General features: G+C 55.7%; 2 protein-coding genes across 6 annotated transcripts; both read left to right on the forward strand.

The window, feature by feature from the left end:
• The first annotated feature begins 7,362 nt into the window (after positions 1–7,362).
• Positions 7,363–9,992, forward strand: RPL8 (ribosomal protein L8). Its single transcript, XM_032316855.1, has 6 exons — positions 7,363–7,456; positions 7,694–7,837; positions 7,921–8,062; positions 8,178–8,396; positions 9,464–9,579; positions 9,799–9,992. Exons 2-6 carry the CDS (start codon positions 7,700–7,702, stop codon positions 9,955–9,957), a joined length of 774 nt encoding a protein of 257 aa, XP_032172746.1. The 5' UTR covers positions 7,363–7,456; positions 7,694–7,699; the 3' UTR covers positions 9,958–9,992.
• Positions 9,993–12,015: 2,023 nt separating this feature from the next.
• On the forward strand, positions 12,016–20,180 carry ZNF34 (zinc finger protein 34). Of its 5 annotated transcripts, none has more exons than XM_032316854.1 (7): positions 12,016–12,107; positions 14,050–14,089; positions 15,272–15,819; positions 16,067–16,193; positions 16,614–16,733; positions 18,714–19,830; positions 19,999–20,180. In XM_032316854.1, the coding sequence occupies exons 3-7, from the start codon at positions 15,787–15,789 to the stop codon at positions 20,075–20,077; spliced, it is 1,476 nt and encodes a 491-aa protein (XP_032172745.1). In that variant the 5' UTR covers positions 12,016–12,107; positions 14,050–14,089; positions 15,272–15,786; the 3' UTR covers positions 20,078–20,180. The 5 variants fall into 5 exon arrangements, with proteins under 5 accessions (XP_032172745.1, XP_032172742.1, XP_032172741.1 ...); XM_032316851.1 differs by having other exon boundaries at positions 15,272–15,587; positions 15,746–15,819; positions 18,714–20,180; XM_032316850.1 differs by having other exon boundaries at positions 18,714–20,180.
• The last annotated feature ends 475 nt before the right edge of the window (positions 20,181–20,655 follow it).

The raw sequence follows: 20,655 nt of genomic DNA on the forward strand, positions 1-20,655 counted from the left end.
GAACATTGACTTCCAGCCTTGCCACATCACCCACACTCCACATTTCTCCTGGCGCCTCTGCCTGGCCCCTCCTTGAAAGCCGGCCTCCAGGCCATCGGCACCACCCACTGAGCACCTGTGCAAACACACCCCACTTCCAGCAACCCTTCTGCCTGGCACGGCCACTCCTGGGAGCCAGGTCTCTCTGTGCCCATTCTGCTCCCCTCACCGTCCCCTCACACCATCTGGAGCCAGTCCTTAGTGATGCCCTCGGCTCCACGCAACCTTTCCCATACTCCTCACTCAGTTGGGCCCTTCCGGTCATGTGCTGCCCACTTTCCCTGGCTGTGGGGACTCCTGCCCTGTAGCTGTCCCTCCTTCTCTTGAAGTCTTACTGGACATACAACCCACACAGAGATACGAGCCAGCCTCCTCTGCAGCCGAAAGTAACCCTTGCACTTAGCAGTGTCCCCTTCCCCTATATCTGGGATGTCCTGGGGGCGAGCCTGGCTCAGCCAGGAGGACACGTCCCCTAGGTGTGGCTCTGGGTTGACACAGACTGAGCAGTTATGGTTGCTTGTGAACCAGGGGGCTGACGGGAAGATTCTTTCATGTGACCACAGAGTGTGAGATGCCAACAAAGACGAAGCTGTGAAGGAAGCAGGGTGCTGGTGCTGGAGACACTTCTGTGCCCGTTCGCTGGGCTGGTATCCAGATGCCAATGCACTCCGGGACTTGAGTTTGCCCGTCCCCTGAAAACAGGACGGCCCTGGAGGGCAACTTCATCAAGCAGGTCAGGACGAGGTCCGTAGAATTCCAGGCAGCATCTCCGCCCAGCGTTGGGGAGGCGAGCTGAGTTCTGCCATCGGTCAGAGGTCTTGGCACCGCCAGAACATGACAATGGAGGGCTGGACTTGAGAGGTAAGTGGGAAACAGGCAGCACCCGGTGACCTCCTCCAGAGACCCTGGCGTAGGCTGTGTCACAGGCTGTCATTTAACCCTCTCCACACCTCATGAGGCAGGTATTACCGGAAGCAAGTATTGACAAGGATCCCGTTTTATAGGTTAGGAAACTGAGGCAGCTAAGCAACTTGCTCAAGGTCAAATGCCTAAGAAGCAGTGAAGCAGAGGTTTGGTCCCAAATATCTTGGTTTTACAAACAAATGACTAACAGCTGTGCTTCCACTGACGTTTACAAAGTGCAACAGGGACACAGAGATTTCTGTCAATCAAGCTCCCTCTGGAAAGCTTCGGGGGAATCGTGGTGCCTAATCTGGGCCTTGAGGGCTGAGCAGGGCCTGTTGGTGACAAAGGTGCACACAGGCAAGCACGTAACCTAGGTCCTAGGCCAGGACAGCCCCTGCGGGGACCAACGCCTCGCCTAGGACAGGGCTAGAAATGCCTGGGGACACATGGTGATGGTCAGGACCAAATCCTGCACAGGGAGCCATCAGGAGGGTGGGGGTTCCCCAGGAGGAGACACTGTGGGAAGTTCCTCATGTCAGTTCAAGGGGTCTTTGAGTCTGCCATGCCCCTTGGGCCCCAGGGAGCAGGTGATGGCAAGAGGGAGGGGGCTGTGCAGCCTCAGTGTGGTGACCAGGAGGCAGGGGGCCTTGTGCCCGGGGCAGCTCATTCATGCTGCTTTGCCTGCCTCCAGCTTGGGCTGCTCCCCAGGTCCCACCCACCCTAGATTCCTGCACAGACTTCAGGGTCTCCCTGTGCCCATCCCCAGGCTGCCCCCTCCTGGCCCACAGAGAGCTCTGGGTCACTGATAAGCGGCTGTCTCCGAGCCTCAGGGCAGAGGGGCAGCGCCCAAGCGGCCAGCCCCAAGGTGACCAGGGTGGCACAGGTCAGGGAGGCTGTGGTGCATCATCAGGGGCTGTGAGCCCTGCAGGCTGGCTGCGTGTTGGGTCGCTGCCTGGGCCCTACCCGCAGAGGCTGCATTCGCGTAGGGGGTGCAGCCTGGACATTGCATCGAGACTTTTTTTTTTTTTTTTTTTTAAAGATTTTATTTATTTATTTTTCAGAGAGAGATTACAAGTAGGCAGAGAGGCAGGCAGAGAGAGAGAGAGGAGGAAGCAGGCTCCCCGTTGAGCAGAGAGCCCGATGCGGGACTCGATCCCAGGACCCTGAGATCATGACCTGAGCCGAAGGCAGCGGCTTAACCCACTGAGCCACCCAGGCGCCCGCATCGAGACTTTTAAAGGGTTCCTGGGTGACCCTAACATGCAGTGAAGTTTGAGAACCGCTGGTCACAGGAAACATAAAATCACCCGGCCGCTTCTGATGCTTCCTCAGCTGCAGGGTGAGACGCCCCACGTCCTGGCTGAGGGTGCTGGGGCCACGAAGGGCCGTCAGCCTGGCGTCCTCCCTCCCAGCACTCGGACCTTAAGGTCTACGGCTCACAGTCTCTCGGCTGTTGGACAGGAGTTAGGGTAGGGACGGCTGTGAACCCTCCAGGGCAGGGGCCTGGTTGCCTGGCACAAGGCAGCTCTGCAGACTTCCTGCTTGGGCTGCATCGACAGGTGGATCCAATGGGAACCAGAGGATTTGGGGATCCAGAGTGGAGGATTTTATATGAAGACCCTGAAGATCCTTCCTGGGGCCAGGCTAGTCCTGGCTGGGCTTTAGGGTGCCGTCCTCAGCATCCAGTGGGCAAGGGGCCCTCTGGAGGATGGGCTGTGCTGAGGTCAAGGCTGGGGTAGGGGCATGGGGGAGGGGCAGCTCTGCCCACAGCCCTCACCCTGTAGTACCCTGCAACACCATGTAAAGGGGTGGGGGACTGCTTTGGACCCTGGGGACAGTGCTCTCCTGCTGCCAGAGATTTTGATTCCCCAAACCCGTGGGAAGTCACTGTAGGATAGTGCCGTCTGCAGGGGCAGGAGCCCCATCAAATATGAACTGTGAGGCCCGCAGCAAACTTGCAAGTTTGGTTCCAGACCACTGCGATAAAGTGAATGAATTTTTGCTTGCTTAGTGCATATAAAAGTGATGTTTAGGGAGGCGCCTGGGTGGCCTGGTCAGCTAAGTGCCTGATGCTTGATTTTGGCTCAAGTCACGATCTCAGGGTCCTCGGTTTGTTTTTGTGTGTGTGTGTGTTTTTTTAAAAGATTTATTTATTCATTCATTTATTTGACAGAGATCACAAGCAGGCAGAGAGAGGAGAAAGCAGGCTCCCCGCTGAGCAAAGAGCCCGACGTGGGGCTCGATCCCAGGACCCTGGGATCATGACCCGAGCTGAAGGCAGAAGGCTTTAACCCACTGAGCCACCCAGACGCCAGGGTCCTGGGTTTGAGCCCCAGGTCAGGCTTTTCGCTCAACACAGTTGTCGGGCTCTTTGCTCAACACAGTCTGCTGCAGATTCTCTCCCTTTCCTCCCTCTGCTCCTCAATCTGCTCTCTTGCTCTGGGGAGCTTGGCGCAGTTGGTGAGCAGCCAGCTCTCAGCTTTGGCTCAGATCATGAGCCTAGGGTGGTGGGATTTAGCCCTCTCTGTATGGAGTGGGCTAGAGACTCTCCCTTTATTGCCCCCCCCCAAAAAAACTCTCTTTCTCAAAAAAATAATTAAAAAAAAAAAGTTATGTTGATGCACCAGTCTCTTAAGTGTGCAATAGCATTATATCTATAAAAGGAACATTCGCACTTTAATTTCACAATGTTTTATTGCTGGGACACCTAGGGGGCTCAGTCGTTAAGCGTCTGCCTTAGACTCAGGTCATGATCCTGGGGTCCTGGGATTGAGCCCCGCATCAGTCTCCCAGCTCAATGGGAAGCCAGCTTCTCCCTCTCCCAGTTCCCCTGCTTGTGTTCCCTCTCTTGGTGTCTCCCTGTTAAATAAATAAATAAAATCTTAAAAAAAAAAAAAAAGAATTATCCAAATGTAGGGAAACCTGGCTGGCTCAGTTGGTTAAGTGTCTGTCTGACTTTGGCTCAGGTCATGATTCCAGAATCCTGGAATCAAGTCCCCTGTTGGGCTGCTTGCTCAGCGGGGAGTCTGCTTCTCCCTTGCCCTCTGCCCCTCCCTCTGCACAATTTTTAAAAAGATTTTATTTATAAATAAACCCATTTCTGCAAGGATAGATGCACTGAGCATGTCTGCACCTCTAAAGCCCCAGCACTGGCTGCCCTCCCTTAAGTCCATGCCTGTCACCTCCAGGTAGGCCTTCGGGAGCCGGAGCAAGCATGCCCCCTGGAGCAGTACTTCTTCCCTGGTCCTGGCTGTGACAGCCCTTGCAACTCTTGGGCTGGCATTGCTGACCATTTCACCGCAGACTGTGGCCCCAACTGATGTAGTAAAGATAAGGCTCAAAGCCCACAGCTAGAAAAGAATTCTTGAGATGTCTTTGGTACAAAAAGGTGTTTTTTTTTAAAAAAAACATATAATGTATTATTTGCTTCAGGGGTCCAGGTCTGTTAATCATCAGTCTTGCACAATTCACAGCAGTCACCGTAGCACATCCCTCCCAATGTCCATCACCCGGCCACCCTATCCCTTCACTCCCACCCCCCAGCAAAAAGGTGGCTTTATTAAAGCATGGGGACAGGACCCACGGGCAGAAAGAGCTGTGCTGGGGTCATGGCCCATTGTATACTATCAAACTGGGAGTGGGTCAGGGATGGCGTAAGTCTCTAAGGAATTTTGGAACCAAGGTTTCCAGGACACTGAGGGGACTAGCTGTTGTTGGGGAAAAGTCATTTATTGCGGTCTAATAAAACCTCACTCATGAGACCCTTCAGATGCGTATTGGTGGGTCATGTGCTTGGGGAGGGGTGATTGCCAACATGTATCTTGTGGGGTGGAGATAAAGGAAGTTTCCAAAGGCATTTAAAAAAATATTTTATTTATTTATTTGAGAGAAAGCCAAAGAGAGAGCACAAGCAGGGAGAGCAGCAGAGGGAGAGGGAGCAGCCCGACATGGGGCTCAATCCCAGGACCCCAAGATCATGACCTGAGCTGAAGGCAGACAACTGACTGAGCCACCCAGGTGCCCCTCCGAAGACATTTTTATTTTTATTTTTTTTTCTTTAAAAAAATATTTTATTTGGGGCGCCTGGGTGGCTCAGTGGGTTAAAGCCTCTGCCTTCAGCTCAGGTCATGATCTCAGGGTCCTGGGATCGAGCCCCGCGTTGGGCTCTCTGCTCAGCAGGGAGCCTTCCTCCTCCTCTCTCTCTCTCTCTCTGCCTGCCTCTCTGCCTACTTGTGATCTCTGTCTGTCAAATAAATAAATAAAATAAATAAAATAAATAAAATAATAAATAATAAAATAAAATAAATAAAATAAAAAATAAATAATAAAAAAATAAATAAATAATAAAATAAAATAAATAAAATATTTTATTTATTTATTTGACAGACAGAGATCACAAGTAGGCAGAGAGGCAGGCAGAGAGAGGGGGGAAGCAGGCTCCCCGCCGAGGAGAGAGTCCGATGTGGGGCTCGATCCCAGGACCCTGGAATCACGACTTCAGCCGAAGGCAGAGGCTTCAACCCACTGAACCACCCAGGTGCCCCTAAAGACGTTTTTATATGTTAGCGTAGACTTCCGGGATCCTGGGGGTCGGGCTCCGATTGCCTTTTGTCTTTAGGAAGGTATTAGCACCGAGTGGCTGAGCTCCTGGAGGAAGGTCACTCTGCCCGTTTTAAGGACTTGTCAGTGGGCTATAGATAATAAGGAAAGGTAGTAATTTTTCTTCAGCCTTTGTTTCCCACGTCACTGGCCATCTATCAGTGGGAAGACTCTGAACACATCCGCAGCGGGCCTGCTTAGCCACCTTCTGGCTGCATCCAGCTCCCGCAGAGGGAGAATAGGGGGCCCTGCCCTACCATATCTCATCCCAGAAACTCACGGGACCCTCTCCGGGACCTGAGTACTGTCCCCACCTCCAATCCACCCTCTGCCTTTCTGATCCTCTGAGCCTATCCTGGGATGACCTCAAAACCCCTCATTCTGCCCCAAAGAGGCGCAGGTACCCTCGGGCTGCCCCCCATCCCCCATGCCTGCCAACCCACCTGCTGCCTCACTTGGGGCTTCCGCAGTCCCCTCTGCTTCTCTAGCTCAGGACTCGCACTCCCGAAGTCCGCCCCCGGGGCTTCGTTCCTCCCCTCTTCCTACCGTCCCACGACGTCATTCTCGCCGCCACCCTCCAAAGCCTCCTGGCCACACTGGTGCTAGCAAACACCCTAACTCAAAGTCCTGAGCGCACGCCTCTGTCCACCGCGACCTCTGCCTTTACCCCCTCCCACCCCCCTCGCTGGCTCTCCCCCTACTGGCCTCACCCGCACACCCACAGCCCTGGTCAAGCAGCTCTACCCTGACCTGCTTGAGGGCAGTTCTCAGACGGGGGTCCCACCTCCAGGCACCCTGTCCTGACGGGCCCTCCCACTCCTCTGGGCCTCCAGGAAGCCCTCACTCGGCAGCTTATGGCCAGCCAGCGGCTCCCGGCCCTGGCCGACCTGCTCCTTACCTCCAGCGCACAGCCCCCGGGCCCTCCACCTGCTGTTCCCCGACCCACTGCTCCCCACAGGGTTTGAGCCGAGTCTTCGCGTCCCCTCGCCCCAGGGCCATCTATCCAGGCTCCCCTTGCTCACCCCTCCCAGCCCCCCGTGTCGCTCCACTTCCTGGGCTCGCTTCCCCTCCTCTACCAGCCCGAGCGGGGCCGACTACCCCGGCTGCGAGTCCCGCACCTCTGCGGTCGCCCAGCCTCTCCGCTCACCCACTTCGAGGTCCCCCGCCCGCCCCGGCTCCGCACGCGAGCGCCAGGACGCGCGTCTCTCTCCCCAAGACCCACACCCAGGTACGGCCGCTCCGACCTCTCCGAAAACCCAGCAGTGCGCAAAGCCCCGGCGTGCCCGGAGCGGCCGCACTGTCGCTAGCCGGGCATCTGCCTTCTGCCGTCCGGACCCCGCTTTTCGGGCAACGTCCACCAGCCCCCAATGGTCCGTCCGTTTCCGGAAAGGAGGCCTCACCCTACGAGGAAGCGCCCATCCCAGCAAGGGGCGCTCGCCCTACAGGAGAGCCATTACGTCGCAAGGAGTCTCCAGCCCGGGCACGGGGTCGTCGCCAGGCCAGGAGCGCGGCCCTAACCCCACGCCCGGAGCGAGGCGCCCTGTAAAGTCCCTCAACCTCTGCGGGCCTCCTGGGCGGCTCAGGGCCGACGCTCACCCACCGGGAGACTCCTGGGAGCTTCCGACTCCCCTCCGACCTCCCCGGGGCCGCCCACACAACGGCCACGCGACGGGAGAGTGGGTCCCCGGCCAGAGCGCCGCCACACAGGGGCCGAGGAGGCTCCGCGGGCCCCAGTCATCCCAACGCGCCTGCGCAGAGGCCCCTGAGGCCTGAGGGGGCCGCGGGGGGAGTAAGTCCCGGCGTGCACCGCGCTCACGCCGCGCCGGAAGGCCAAGCGCCTCTCGGCCCCGCCCCGGAAGATAAGGCGGCTCTCCGCGGCCGCGTCTCCTTTTCCGGCCGCGCTCGGCAGCAGGTAGGACGTGCGTGTGGCCTGGCGGCCTTCGCGGCATCCGTCGCCATCCGTCGCCATCCGTCGCCCTGAGGCCCGCTAGGGACCCCGCCGGGACTCCCGAAAGAGCTGGGGCGCACGGCCACGGATGGGGGCGCGGAGGGGTGGGACCCGGAGGGAGGATGCTGGGGGCGGGGACCCTGAAGCCGGGGCGGCGGGGGTTCCCGGGCCGCTCGGGCGCTAACCGTGAGCCGCCTGCAGACCGCCATGGGCCGTGTCATCCGTGGGCAGAGAAAGGGCGCCGGCTCGGTGTTCCGCGCGCACGTGAAGCACCGCAAGGGCGCCGCGCGTCTGCGCGCCGTGGACTTCGCCGAGCGCCACGGCTACATCAAGGGCATCGTGAAGGTACGGGCAGCCCCTCTCCGCGGGCGGGTGGGGACGCGGGGAGCCTCGCGGGGACCCGCCGCTCACGCGCGCTCCGCCCGCAGGACATCATCCACGACCCGGGGCGCGGCGCACCCCTCGCCAAGGTGGTCTTCCGGGATCCGTACCGGTTTAAGAAGCGGACGGAGCTGTTCATCGCCGCCGAGGGCATCCACACGGGCCAGTTCGTGTACTGCGGCAAGAAGGGTGGGCTTCGCGGCGGCGGGGGCGGCGGGGGGAGGGGGCGGCGGCGGCGGCGGCGGGGGCGGCTGCGCCGGCCGCGGGCGCCGCCGGCTGACCCCGAGCGGCGGGCTTCTTGCAGCCCAGCTCAACATCGGCAACGTGCTCCCGGTGGGCACCATGCCCGAGGGCACCATCGTGTGCTGCCTGGAGGAGAAGCCCGGGGACCGGGGCAAGCTGGCCCGAGCCTCGGGGAACTATGCCACCGTCATCTCCCACAACCCGGAGACCAAGAAGACCCGCGTGAAGCTGCCCTCGGGCTCAAAGAAGGTCATTTCTTCAGCCAACAGAGCTGTGGTCGGTGAGTGGCGGCGGCCTCGGGGTGCTGGTCGGCGCGTCGCCCGCGCCCGGCCAGCCGCGGGACTCGGCCAGGGTCTGTGCTGTGGGCGCAGCAGTCTCGGCCTCTTCACCGGCCGGGGCCGGTCGCGCAGGCCCGTCTGTGCCGCGGGGTGACGGGGGTGGGGGGCTGCCGGGCGCCGCTCCCCGTCCGCCGGCCGGTGGTCCTCGAGGGGGTGCGGCCGTCCAAGCGACCCAGCCAGTGGCTTAGGAAGAGACGAGACCTGGTTCGTGTGGCTCTTGCAGCCGCGCCTTTGAAGTGGGGGGACCAGGAACAACTTCTCGGGAAGGTTTTATTCTTCAGAAAGCTCCGTTGCAGGGGCGCCTGGGTGGCCAGTTCTGCCTTTGACTTAGGGGGTGATCCCAGGGTCCCGGCATCAAGCCCAGAGTCCAGCTCCCTGCTTAGCGGGAGCTCAGCTGCTCCTCCCTCTGTAGCCCGCACGCCCCCGCGTGCTCTCCGCGTGGTCTTGCAGGTTGGTTTGAGAAAGCGCGTGTGTGAGTTGGGTAGAGGGAACGTCCAGGCTGGCTCCCTGCTGGAGCCTACAACCCTGAGATCACCAGGGCCAAGAGCTGGATCCTCAGCCAGCAGAGCCTCCAGGTAGCCCCGCGGCCCCCCCCCCCCCCCCAAGCATTCTTGAGCAGATGTTTACAAAACAAGTGGCTCCGGCAGAGTCGAGTCCCCTGGCCGACTGAGTCCTCCTTCCTCTTGGTGCTTAGAAGTCAGAGTGGTGTGTTTGCAGAGATGGGGTGCAGTAGGGGGTCTTCCTGGAGAACCATAGGTGGAGGGAGCCGTTGCCGATGGTGTGTGCAAGGGCCTGACTAGGCTGCCCAGCGGACTTGGAACTTGGGGTCGTCTGCTAGGCTGCTTGGTGGTAATTGGGAAGAGGTTACGGAGATTCTGGGAGCCACGTGATGCTGTGTGAGTACAGTGAGAGATGAGCCGTCGGGGGGTGCGGATGCTCTGCCTGATAGGGTCCTGAAGGTTAGGGAAGGTAGGGTGCACGTTCCTGAGGTGCCTGATCTTCCCAACAGGTGTGGTGGCCGGAGGTGGCCGCATTGACAAGCCCATTCTGAAGGCTGGCCGTGCCTACCACAAGTACAAGGCAAAGAGGAATTGCTGGCCACGTGTGCGGGGTGTGGCCATGAATGTGAGTAGTCCAGAAATGGGTGGTTGAGGCAGGGATTGGGGACTGGGAGGCTAGACGGACAAGTCCTTCCTTGGAGCATCTCCCTTCTGTGACAAAGGGTCTGTAGTGTGAGGCTTTGGGGTGTGGTTTGTTGGCACAGGTCACTTGATCCTGCTTTTAACCGGGTCCTGAGGTAGGTGGGTCCACAGCCCTGTACTAATGCCACCTTTCTCTTTGCAGCCTGTGGAGCATCCTTTTGGAGGTGGCAACCACCAGCACATTGGCAAACCCTCCACTATCCGCAGAGATGCCCCTGCTGGCCGCAAAGTGGGTCTTATTGCTGCCCGCCGGACTGGGCGTCTCCGGGGAACCAAGACTGTGCAGGAGAAGGAGAACTAGGGTTGGGCTCAATAAAATGTGTCCTTCTGCCATTACTTCTGCTTGTCCATGGTTTCGGAGGGGACGAGTCCTCGACAGAACTGCCATGGAGTTTAAAGTTTCGCAAAGAGAAAGATGTAGTTAAATGAAGCCGCGAATAGTGAAAGTTTGGAGAGAAGAGGTGGGGGTGCTGGGTATCTTCACATCCCGATTCCTGGAAAACACAGACACACACGCCACCAGTGCAGGGAACAGGATCTCCCTCAAATCTGCGTGAACTTGAGCACTTGGGGGATCTCTCTGGGTGAGGGTGTGGATGCTTAGGGAGGAGAGTGGTGCTCCTGAAGCCGTGGTCTGGAGAGCGGGAGAGCTGTCTTGCGGTGGGAGGACCGGAATAGTGCGACTAATTTCTCAACAAATGGACTTCCTGTTTTTGTCCCCGGACCTTGTCCCAAACTTGGACAGGCTCATCAAAACTGGCAGAACCAGGGCAGATCTGTTGAGCCAGTGAGGCATAGAGATGGTAGTGGGGGTTCATTAGTGCCTCCGGACCAGGACGCTTGCTTCCCAGAGCCCCCTACGCCGAGGGATCCCCTTGTGAGCCAATGCAGAAGCAGGGACAGCAGGCCACTGCCTAATCATGGGGACAAGGTTGGGGGACAGAGTAGGAAGCTGGCTGAGGTAGAATGCCCCTTGTACAGACTACAGGTGGGAAGGTGGTGGGGCCGGTGTTCCTGGAGGCGGCCTTACTGAGGCGGCCTTTCCGTGGCTGCTACAGGGCTCCTTGCTGTCAGGGTCAGCACTTGTCTCCAGCATGAACCTTGCCCCCAACTCTTGCCTTTTTGGTCTCCACTTGACCACCCACTATAGCCTAAGTGGTGAAGAAAAGCAGGAGGGCAGCATTTCCCTGTGAAGGGAAGAGGGCTGGGCTCAGTTCCCTGGACTGTAAGAGAGCATGCTGTTTCACCCTCCTGGACACCGGGGTCTGGGACCTCGTCCAAGAGGTGGCCATCAGGGAGGGGTTGCTCTAGTAGCTGGCACCCAAGGAAGCCCCCCTCCCCCCGTGGGCCGGGGTTCGCTGTGCTACAACCTGTCACCGGTAAGCCCGGTGTCCGTCTCCTGGGGGTGGCATGGCTTCTCTCCCCAGCTCCAAAGGGCCTGTTCTGTGTTGGCTGTAGGGCCTTCAGCCTCTCCCTAAAGCGAGGTCCTCCAAATCCCCAAGCTGCTCGCCCCCGCCTGGGTTCTGGAGTCTCGGGCTTCTGGTTCCAGACTGCTGCCTGGCGGCCGCGCGCCCCACTCGGCACCGCCGGTCGGCTCCTCCCGGAGGTCAGCTACTGAGAGTCGGTTTCCTAGAGCGGCCCGAGGGTGTCCCCGGCTAGGGCGCGGGGTGAGGACGTCACTTCCGGTCGGTAGCGGTCGGCGCGGCGGGTGGGGCTGGTGCGGGGCCGGGCGCGGCTCGTCTGCGGCGCGGAGGTGAGTGAGCGCCGGCCGAGGGCTCCCGGGCGCGGGCCGCCGGCCCTTCCCCGTAACCACAGAGCGGCCCCGGCCCCCGCCCCGCGGTCGACAGTGTCTCCCGCCCCCGCGTCCCTCGGCGGGCCCTGTCCCCACTGTCGGAGCCGGCTCCAAGTGCCCGGTCCCCGCAAGCCCCGACCCGTGCGGTGCCCCAGCCCGGCGTCTGCTGTCCGCCGCTCTGGCCCGCGTTGTTCCTTGCCGGGCCCCGCCCCGCCCGAGGGTCCTCCTCCGCGGTCTCTTCCCAGGTCGTCCCGAGGGGCTGCTTCTGGGGCCCGCCTGGCCCGCCGACTCGAGCCCCCTTCCCTTCCCGGGCCCTCTCCGCCGCGCGGACGGTCAGCAGCGCCCCAGACTCCGCGCAGCCCCCAGCGTGGGCCGGGCCTTGCCCTCGCTTCTGCGTGCGGTTGTCCTCCCCGCGCCGCCTCTGCTCGGAGCGCTCGGTGCCCGGCCCGCCTGCGTCAGTCGTGCCCCCGCGCCGCGCGGCTTCCCTGCTTCCTCTCGCCTTTGGCAGCTCCCGAAGGGCCAGTCCCACGGCGCCGGCCTCCACCCTTTTTCGCTTCTGATGCTCGGCGGCCAGACTCTGTTCCTCTTCCTGGAGGCCTTGGGTCACGTCTGACACTGAAGACTTTTTAAATAAATGCGCCTGTTTCTGTGCCTTGAAGGTGCGTTAAACACACGCGCGCGCGCGCACCAACTTTTAAAAGAAAACTCTAGGGGCGCCTGGGGGGCTCGTGGGTTAGGCTCGGGTCATGATCCCAGGGTCCTGGGATGAGTCCCAAGTCCGGCCGCCTGCGCTGTGGGGAGCCTGCTTCCCCCTGCACCGCCCTGTGGTCTCCCTGTGTCTCGCAAATCTTTAAGAAAACCAAAACGGAATAAAAACGTGTGAAGTAATCTCTGTGGCCAGTGTCTGGCTGGATCACAAGGTCCCGGGACAGGATGTACCAGCTGAGCTAGCCAGCCTCCCCAGCCCCGTCTTTTTTGTAATGTGGGTTCCATGCGAAAGTGGGCAGATGGAGACTCCTCTATTCTACTGACTGGACCAGCCAGGCACCCCCCCCCTCCCTTTTAAAGAAAGCTGTTGAAGTGGAATTGCTCTTAGATGCAGGGTCCCCAGTCCCATTTGGTTCCCTAAACAACCCTCACTTTTTTAAGGTTTGATTTATTTATTCACTTGACAGAGAGAGACAGCCAGAAGCAGGCTCCCCGCTGAGCAGAGAGCCCAACTCAGGCCTCCATCCCAGGACCCTGAGATCACGACCTGAGCCAAAGGCAGAAGCTTAACCCACGGAGCCACCCAGGTGCCCTTTTCAGATTTTTAAAAAAGAATTTATTTATTAGAGGGGCACCTGGGTGGTTCACTCATGAATCGTCTGCCTTCGGCTGGGGTCATGATCCTGGGGTCCTGGGATTGAGCCCCGCCTCCTTCTCCCTCTACCACTCCCCCTGCTTGTGTTCCCTCTCTTGCTGTATCTCTGTCAGATAAATAAATCTTTAAAAAAAAATTAAAGATTTTTATTTGAGAGAGCACGAGCGGGGGTGGGGCAGAGGGAGAAGCAACCTCCCCTCACTGAGCAGGGATCCCAGTGTGGGACTATATCCCAGGACCCCAGGATCATGACCTGAGCTGAAGGCAGAGGTTTAACTGACTGAGCCACCCAGGCTCCCCCTTTCCAGATGTTTATTGGACTCTTTGATTTTTAAAAAAAATTTTTAAAGATTTTATTTACTTCTCAGGGAGCACAAGCAGGGGGAGTGGAAGGCAGAGTGAGAAGAAGCCTCCCCACTGAGCAAGGAGCCTGATGCGGGGCCTCGATCCTAGGACCCCAGCATCATGACCTGAGCTGAAGGCAGACGGTTAACTGACTGAGTCACGCAGGTGTTCCTTTGATTTCATTATCTATGATTTCCCAAGTTGTCATGTGTTCATTTTTTAAAATAAATGGTCTTTTTTTTGTACTTTAAAACATTTTGTAGGTCTTTTTTTATGTATTAAGTATGTTTGCAAATATTTTTGATTCTACAGTTGTTTTTTTAATGTGTCTTGTACAGAAATTTTTGGAGTAAAACAAGTGTCCTTGATGTACTGTATTTTGCATGTTATTTTCTTATAATAGCCATACATTTTGTTTTAAACATTTAGGTCTTCAGTGTTTTTAAAATATATTTTTGTGTGCCATAGAAGGCAGCAGTTGAATTTTACTTTCCTGTGGACAATCCGTTGTGTCGATACCATTTTGGTTAGCACGCCGTTATGTCTCTGCTACGTGCACCGATCTGTTCCTCATTTTCTTTACTATGCGTAAACCTCACTTTTATTACCGTAGTCTCACAGTGAGTCCTGGTTTGTGGTAGGACATGCGTCTGCCTAACTTTACTTCTCTTCTGGCCTGGCCTTAGTCAATCTTGGATCGTTATTATGATATTGAGTCATTTTGGTCAGATTTCATGTTTATGTCCTGTTGCAATTTTGGTTGTACAGAATTAATAGATTTACTTGGGGAGAACTGACATTTTTATGACATTGAGTCCTGTCTATGCCCACTCTCTATTGCTCCGTAGCTCTTTTAGACGTCCTTCAATAAAGTTCTACTGTTTTGCCCCCAGGGTCTTGGACTGCACTCTGACAACTGCTGCTGCTTGTGTGGTATGTAGAATTATGTCCCCTTTTTTGCTCTTAATAGTATTTCTTTTTCCATTTCTTTTCTGCCTCCCTCCATTGGACTTGCCCCAGATGTTTGTGTGTCTTATTAGCAGTGTTGAGATTATGTTTTGTTTCTTTAAATCAAGTATTCTTTATTTTCTTCCATCTTTTCTTGAATTGCTTTTATTAGTCTGTGTCTAATTTCTTTATTTTTTTTAAGATTTTATTTATTTATTTGAGAAGGAGAATTGGAGAGAGAGAGAGAGCATGAGACGGGGAGGGGAAGAGGGAGAAGTAGACGTCCCGCTCAGCGGGGAGCCCGATGGGGTACTTGATCCTGGGACTCTAGGATCATGACCTGAGCTAAAGGCAGTCGCTTAACCAGCTGAGCCACCCAGGCGCCCCTGTATCTAATTTCTTTTTTTTTTTTTTTTTTAAAGATTTTATTTATTTGAGAGAAAGCACATATGTGTGGGGAGAAGGGCAGAGGGAGAGGGAGAAGCAGACTCCCCGCTGAGCAGGGAGCCCAATGTGGGGCTCAAACCCAGGACTCTGGGATGGTGACCTGACCGGAAGGCAGATGCTTACCTCCCTGAGCCCCCCAAGGCCCCTGAGGTGGTCCTTTTTAATCATATATTTCCAGCATAACAGCAGGGGTCAGAGAATGTTTTGCCAAATGGTATCAATCTTTGGAACTGTTGCCTGGTGTGTGGTGTTCTTTAATAGTTTTGAGATCTACCTTGGAATCTCTCTGTTTCGAGCAACTATTCTGTACTCGTTCCACTGGTGTCTGAGGGGGGCGCGCTGGGGTCCGTCATTCCAGGGGGCTTTGCCGGTTGCTCTCTGCGCCTCCCATTAGCATCGGCTTTCCGTGTTCCGAGTGTCTTGGTGGACACACACTTGTCTGCAGTGACAGCTTCTGGGTGGGTTGGGTTTCCCTTTTACTAATATGTGTTACTCATTTTCTTTTAAGATTTTATTTATTTATCTGACAGAGATCGCAAGTAGGCAGAGAGACAGGCAGAGAGAGAGGGGGAAGCAGGCTCCCCGCTGAGCAGGGAGCCCAATGTGGGGCTTGATCCCAGGACCCGAGATCATGACCTGAGCCGAAGGCAGCGGCTTGAACCCACTGAGCCACCCAGGCGCTTGTCTTATATTCAGCCTTTCTGTGTTACTTTGTTTTAGGTTATGCAGGTACATTTTGTGTGTCTCTGTTAGAGAATCTTGTGCTTCTAGTAGGTGAGTTTAATTCTTTTATTTCTAACCGTTATTCAGCCACTGAACTTGTTTCTACTTATGTATTTTTTACCATCTATACTTTGATTTTGTTCTGTACCTTCTGTTGATTTTTTTTTAACTTCTTTTTGTCCTCAACACTTAACAGGTTGACTTTATTCTTGCATATAAAGTGAATGAGTATGCCATTTTCCTCCTGAATGAGACCGCTTGGTGTGTCAGAAAGGTTGAGGGGAACAGATGACCTGAGGAGTCATCCCTGCAGGTGTCCCTGTGGTAGGGGAGGGTCGGGCAGGGCAGCCCCAGGCAGGGAGCAGAGTCTGCCAGGCGACCAGCTGTACGTTGATGGGGATGAGTGTGGCCCTGAAGCTGCTCCCAGGAGGGGCAGGCTGGGCCACCGTGTGTTCCTCTCTCTTCCTTCAGCACCGGTGTGACTCACACTGGGAAGCCCAGGGTTCCAGGTGATGGCGGCTTTGCACCTGTCTGCCCTGCCCCAGGTGAGCATCCAGTTTCCCTGAAATCTCCACAGAGGGCTTCCCTGCCTGCTCTGTCTTCGCAGACACTGTCAGGCATCTTGGTCTCGAGTATTGAGCAGAGGATGGGTGACCCTGGGACTCCGGTCACTCCCCTGGCCTGTACTGGGGGATCATGCCTGTAGTCACCCCTGTGCTGCTGTTCCTGGCATGCTTCTGCCGTTCCAGCCTGGGCCTACACCTGGGCCTGCAGCAGCCCCTGTCATTCCAGGCTGAGGTGACCTTTGAGGACGTGGCCGTGCTATTCTCCCGGGAGGAGTGGGGTCGTCTGGGCCCTGCTCAGAGGGGCCTCTATAGGGACGTGATGCTGGAGACCTACAGGAATCTGGTCTCCCTGGGTAAGTCCCCTCACTAGGCTACTGGTCAGGGAACAGCCCTGCGCACTGATGATTCAGCAGGGGCTGGGCTGGGGACTTCATCCTCTGGTCCTAGGCAGACCCGGTTTGTGCAGACGAGAGGCCAAGTGGGGCTGGGTCAGTGCTTCTCTCCTCTGAGCTCCCAGATAAGACTTGCCTCCCTGCCCCAGGCCCAAGATAGAGGGACTGCGTATCTCCAGGTGCAGAGAGTCCCCGGGCTCTTGTTCCCGGTGTGTAGATCTCAGATCTCGTCTTCATGACCATCCCCAGCCCTCCAAGAGCGTCCAGACTTCCGGTCACCCCACTTTGCCTGTGCTTCTCCTCTGCCCCGGGTGTAGATGAGACACACCCCGTACAGCCCTGCGTCCTCGGCACCAACTCTAGGCCCCGTTTTCTTCCCAGGAGCTGGACCTGCAGGTCCTAAGCCTGGGGTGATCACACAGTTGGAACGAGGGGATGAGCCGTGGGTCCTGGATGCACAGGGCGCCGAGGGGAAAGAGCGACTGAGAGTCAGTGTCTCAGGTGCGTGAGGGGGGCCGCTTCCCCAGCAGTGGCTGAGCAAACATTTGTTGGGATCCAGCGTACGTGCTGAGTGACTTAGGTATTTAGAACGAGGTGCATCAGGGCAGCGTGGCAACCCTGGGAATGGCGTGTGCTGAAGTCCAGGTCCCCTCTGTCAGCTTGCGTGCCTCAGTGTGAAGGTTCTTGAGTTGAGTCTTCTGGGAAGGTGAGAGGGGGCCTTGCTGGTTAGGGGAGAAGAGGGACCCCGTGGAGCCCTGCCCTTCAGAGCTCGTGCCCTGTGAGGAGGGTCACATGGGACCCAGTGATGCAGACGTTACTTCATTGTCCTTTTCTAAGTTATCCACTTGGCAATTATAAACTGTTACAAGGAAGAAAGACTGTCTCTCGTGCACATGCAGGTGTGTTCTGTGGTGTGCCCGCTGTCCCCTCCCTGGTGCTGTCCGTTCCACACCGTAGACGAAGGTCCCTTCTTGACAGGAGTGCAGCAATCCCGTGGGTACTGCTGTCATCTCCTTTTTCACTCCGTGAGTGTCTGTGTTTATACACGAGTCTTCGTTGCTCCTTTGGCTGGAAGTGCCAGTGGGAAGGGTGCTCTCTGGTGTCACCGCTGTGGACAACTCTGATCAGCTTTATTTTGCACGTCTTGATGATGTCCTAGGAAGCAACCACTGGCTAAAGAACTCTAATTTCTCTTTTGTAAATTTGTTTAATCAAATATCTATTCTTAGAGAACCAGGATAAATCCTGTTTATAACTCGGTGAATTTTTGTAAAAACCATCTTCCAAATCAAAATGCAGAACAATTCTTTTTTTTTTTTTTTTTTTTTTTTTTTTAAAGATTTTATTTATTTATTTGACAGAGAGAAATCACAAGTAGATGGAGAGGCAGGCAGAGAGAGAGAGAGAGGGAAGCAGGCTCTCCGCTGAGCAGAGAGCCCGATGCGGGACTCGATCCCAGGACTCTGAGATCATGACCTGAGCCGAAGGCAGCGGCCCAACCCACTGAGCCACCCAGGCGCCCAAAATGCAGAACACTTCTATTTGCCTGGGAGCCCACTGGACCCCCCTCTGTCATTTCCCACTGCTCCTCACAGGGTCCTTCTCTCTGACATCGGGAGGCCACTCTGTGTCTGGTCTCCTTCGGGGCACCTGAACTTGTGAGGGCGCCCATGTTGTACGGAGTATGTTCTGTTTCATCGCTGTACAGTGTTCTATCATATGGATGTACCACCGTTATTTTCCATTCTTGTTAGTATTTGGTTGTCCCCATTTTGGGATAGTTGTACACGTTCTCTTTCTCACAGAGAATGCACTTCTGGTGGTACATTTCCGCAGGTGGGGTTGATGTGTGGCTGTCTGGTCAGGAAGTAAGAAATGGAGGCTTGAGGGTATCAGGAAGCCTTCTCTATGGCATCTTGAGTTTAAGAGGCTGGTGATTAACTGGGTTGCCTCTCTGGCCTCTGACAAAAGCCCAAAGAATGGGTTCAGCCTGCTAGGGAGATCTGAGGGTCTTGGTGTGTCCCTTGTCCGTGGCTGGCACAACGTTGGTCCTCTGCTGTTCTGAGGAAACAGCTGGTTTTCCTTCCATGGACTCTGGGTGGATCAGCTGTTGTTAGTGGCGTCAGGCTCACTTCCTTGTCTGTCCCATGTCCTCCATGACTTTCAGGGCCCCTCTGGTCTCCGTGTGGTGCAAAGCTTCCATCTTCTGTCCTTTTCTGCTGAGGACCAGTGCCCTGCAGTCCCACTTAAGCAGAAGGCAGACAGACTTGGTCAGCTCTGGGTTGCAGTACTTGGACCGCTGCAAGATTGCAGCCTTGGACAGAGTCTGTAAGCCTCTGAGCGACAGGCTGTCGTCTCTGCCAGGTGTTGGGACTTTGGAGGTGACGGAATTGGTACTGTACAGGTAGTCTGCAGCATCTTCGTTTTTTCCCTTCTCAAATCCGAACAGGTGGTCCTAAGATGTTTTGTTCATTGTTCCAGGTCATGGGACCAGGACTGAATACAAAGAGTTGTCTTCAGGGGAGATGCTTGGTGGGGAAGAGTTGGATCAACTCCAGAAGGCTGTTCTCCAAGGACCTGATCCTGGAGAGACCCAGGCATGTGTCTGGGAGCCAGAGGAGAGCCTGGACAAGCTTGTAGAGCAGAGAGGCCTGAGGCCAGTCACACTGGCCAATGAGGAGAACATCCAGGAGTCTGTGGGAAGCCTCAGGTTTTGGTCAAGCCCTATCTCTGATCAGAGACCTCACAAATGCGATATATGTGAACAAAGTTTTGAACAGAGATCATACCTCAATAACCATAAACGTGTACACAGGTCAAAAAAGACAAATATAGTCCATGATTCTGGGGAATTCTTCAGTGCAAATTTAGTTGTTAGAGACGATCAGAAAATTCCTCTTGGGAAAAAACTGCATTATTGTGGTTACTGTGGGAAAGCCTTCAGGTACAGTGCTAACCTTGTCAAACACCAGCGGCTTCATAGTGAAGAGAAGCCCTACAAGTGTGACGAGTGTGGGAAAGCTTTCAGTCAGAGCTGCGAGTTCATCAATCACCGAAGGATGCACTCTGGGGAGATCCCCTACCGATGCGGTGAGTGTGGGAAGACATTCAACCAGAGGCCCAACCTCATGAAACATCAGAGGATTCACACCGGGGAAAAGCCCTATAAGTGTGGTGATTGTGGGAAACACTTCAGCGCCTATTCTTCCCTTATTTATCACCAGAGAATCCACACTGGAGAGAAACCCTATAAGTGTAACGACTGTGGGAAAGCCTTCAGTGACGGCTCGATCCTTATCCGACACCGTCGGACCCACACTGGGGAGAAGCCATTTGAATGTAAAGAATGTGGCAAAGGTTTTACTCAAAGTTCCAACCTCATCCAGCATCAGAGAATTCACACTGGGGAGAAACCCTACAAGTGCAACGAATGTGAGAAAGCCTTCATCCAGAAGACCAAACTTGTCGAACATCAGAGAAGCCACACCGGCGAGAAGCCCTACGAATGCAATGACTGTGGCAAAGTGTTCAGCCAGAGCACACACCTTATCCAGCACCAGAGGATCCACACAGGAGAGAAGCCGTACAAGTGCAGTGAGTGTGGGAAGGCCTTCCACAACAGCTCCAGACTCATCCACCACCAAAGGTCGCACCACGGAGAGAAGCCATACAAGTGCAGCGATTGCAAGAAGGCCTTTAGCCAGGGCACTTACCTCGTCCAGCACCGGAGGATCCACACGGGCGAGAAGCCCTACAAGTGCAGCAAGTGTGGGAAGGCCTTCCGGCACAGTTCCAACATGTGCCAGCACCAGAGGATCCACCTCCGCGAGGACTTCGCGCGCTGACCGCGGAGGACGGCCCCTGAGTTCCGCGAGCGCCGCCTCCGCACACCCCGCCCCTTTATTTATTGTCCGCGCACTGTTGTTACAGACCAGGGACGTTTCTAATTAAAAACAAACAAACAGTTTTCTTAAACCAAAAGCAGTGCATGTTCATTTTGGACAATTGAGAGAGGTAAGGAAAACCTAGTTCTCCCCCACGCAGGGAGAGGCTCTGCCCCTGGTGATCGGGCACAGGCCTCCTGCGCACATTGTTGAGCGCACACAGGCTCTCCCCTTCGCTACTTCTTCAATCCTGGAGAACTCGCACTGGGAAGAATTCTACACATTCACATATTTTTACCTATTAGAAGTTTAAAAGATGAACAGTCATACTTTTCTGTGTCTTTATAATACAGTTGATAATTGCCATTTTTATTGTAAAATATAGACAACATAAAATTTACTGTTTAACCATTTTTAGGTATGCAGTTCAGTGGCATGAAATAGATTCTCAGTGTTGTGTGACCCTCACCACTGTGTTACTTGCGGCGGGGAGTCTGTGCGGTTACCCAGGAGCTCGCCTTGTCCCTTTTTCTCACAGC

This window comes from Mustela erminea, chromosome 16 (assembly GCF_009829155.1).
Source record: "Mustela erminea isolate mMusErm1 chromosome 16, mMusErm1.Pri, whole genome shotgun sequence".
In the NCBI taxonomy this organism is placed as follows: domain Eukaryota; kingdom Metazoa; phylum Chordata; class Mammalia; order Carnivora; family Mustelidae; genus Mustela; species Mustela erminea.

What these genes read in the sequence shown, in the direction of transcription:
- RPL8 (XM_032316855.1), top strand. Translation starts at nt 7,700, where the DNA reads ATGGGCCGTGTCATCCGTGGGCAGAGAAAGGGCGCCGGCTCGGTGTTC. An exon ending in CGTGTACTGCGGCAAGAAGG is followed by an intron (nt 8,063 to 8,177) that starts GTGGGCTTCGCG and finishes GGCTTCTTGCAG; the next exon opens with CCCAGCTCAACATCGGCAAC. An exon ending in AGCCAACAGAGCTGTGGTCG is followed by an intron (nt 8,397 to 9,463) that starts GTGAGTGGCGGC and finishes TCTTCCCAACAG; the next exon opens with GTGTGGTGGCCGGAGGTGGC.
- ZNF34 (XM_032316850.1), top strand. Translation starts at nt 15,787, where the DNA reads ATGGCGGCTTTGCACCTGTCTGCCCTGCCCCAG. An exon ending in ACCTGTCTGCCCTGCCCCAG is followed by an intron (nt 15,820 to 16,066) that starts GTGAGCATCCAG and finishes CTGTCATTCCAG; the next exon opens with GCTGAGGTGACCTTTGAGGA. An exon ending in CAGGAATCTGGTCTCCCTGG is followed by an intron (nt 16,194 to 16,613) that starts GTAAGTCCCCTC and finishes TTTTCTTCCCAG; the next exon opens with GAGCTGGACCTGCAGGTCCT.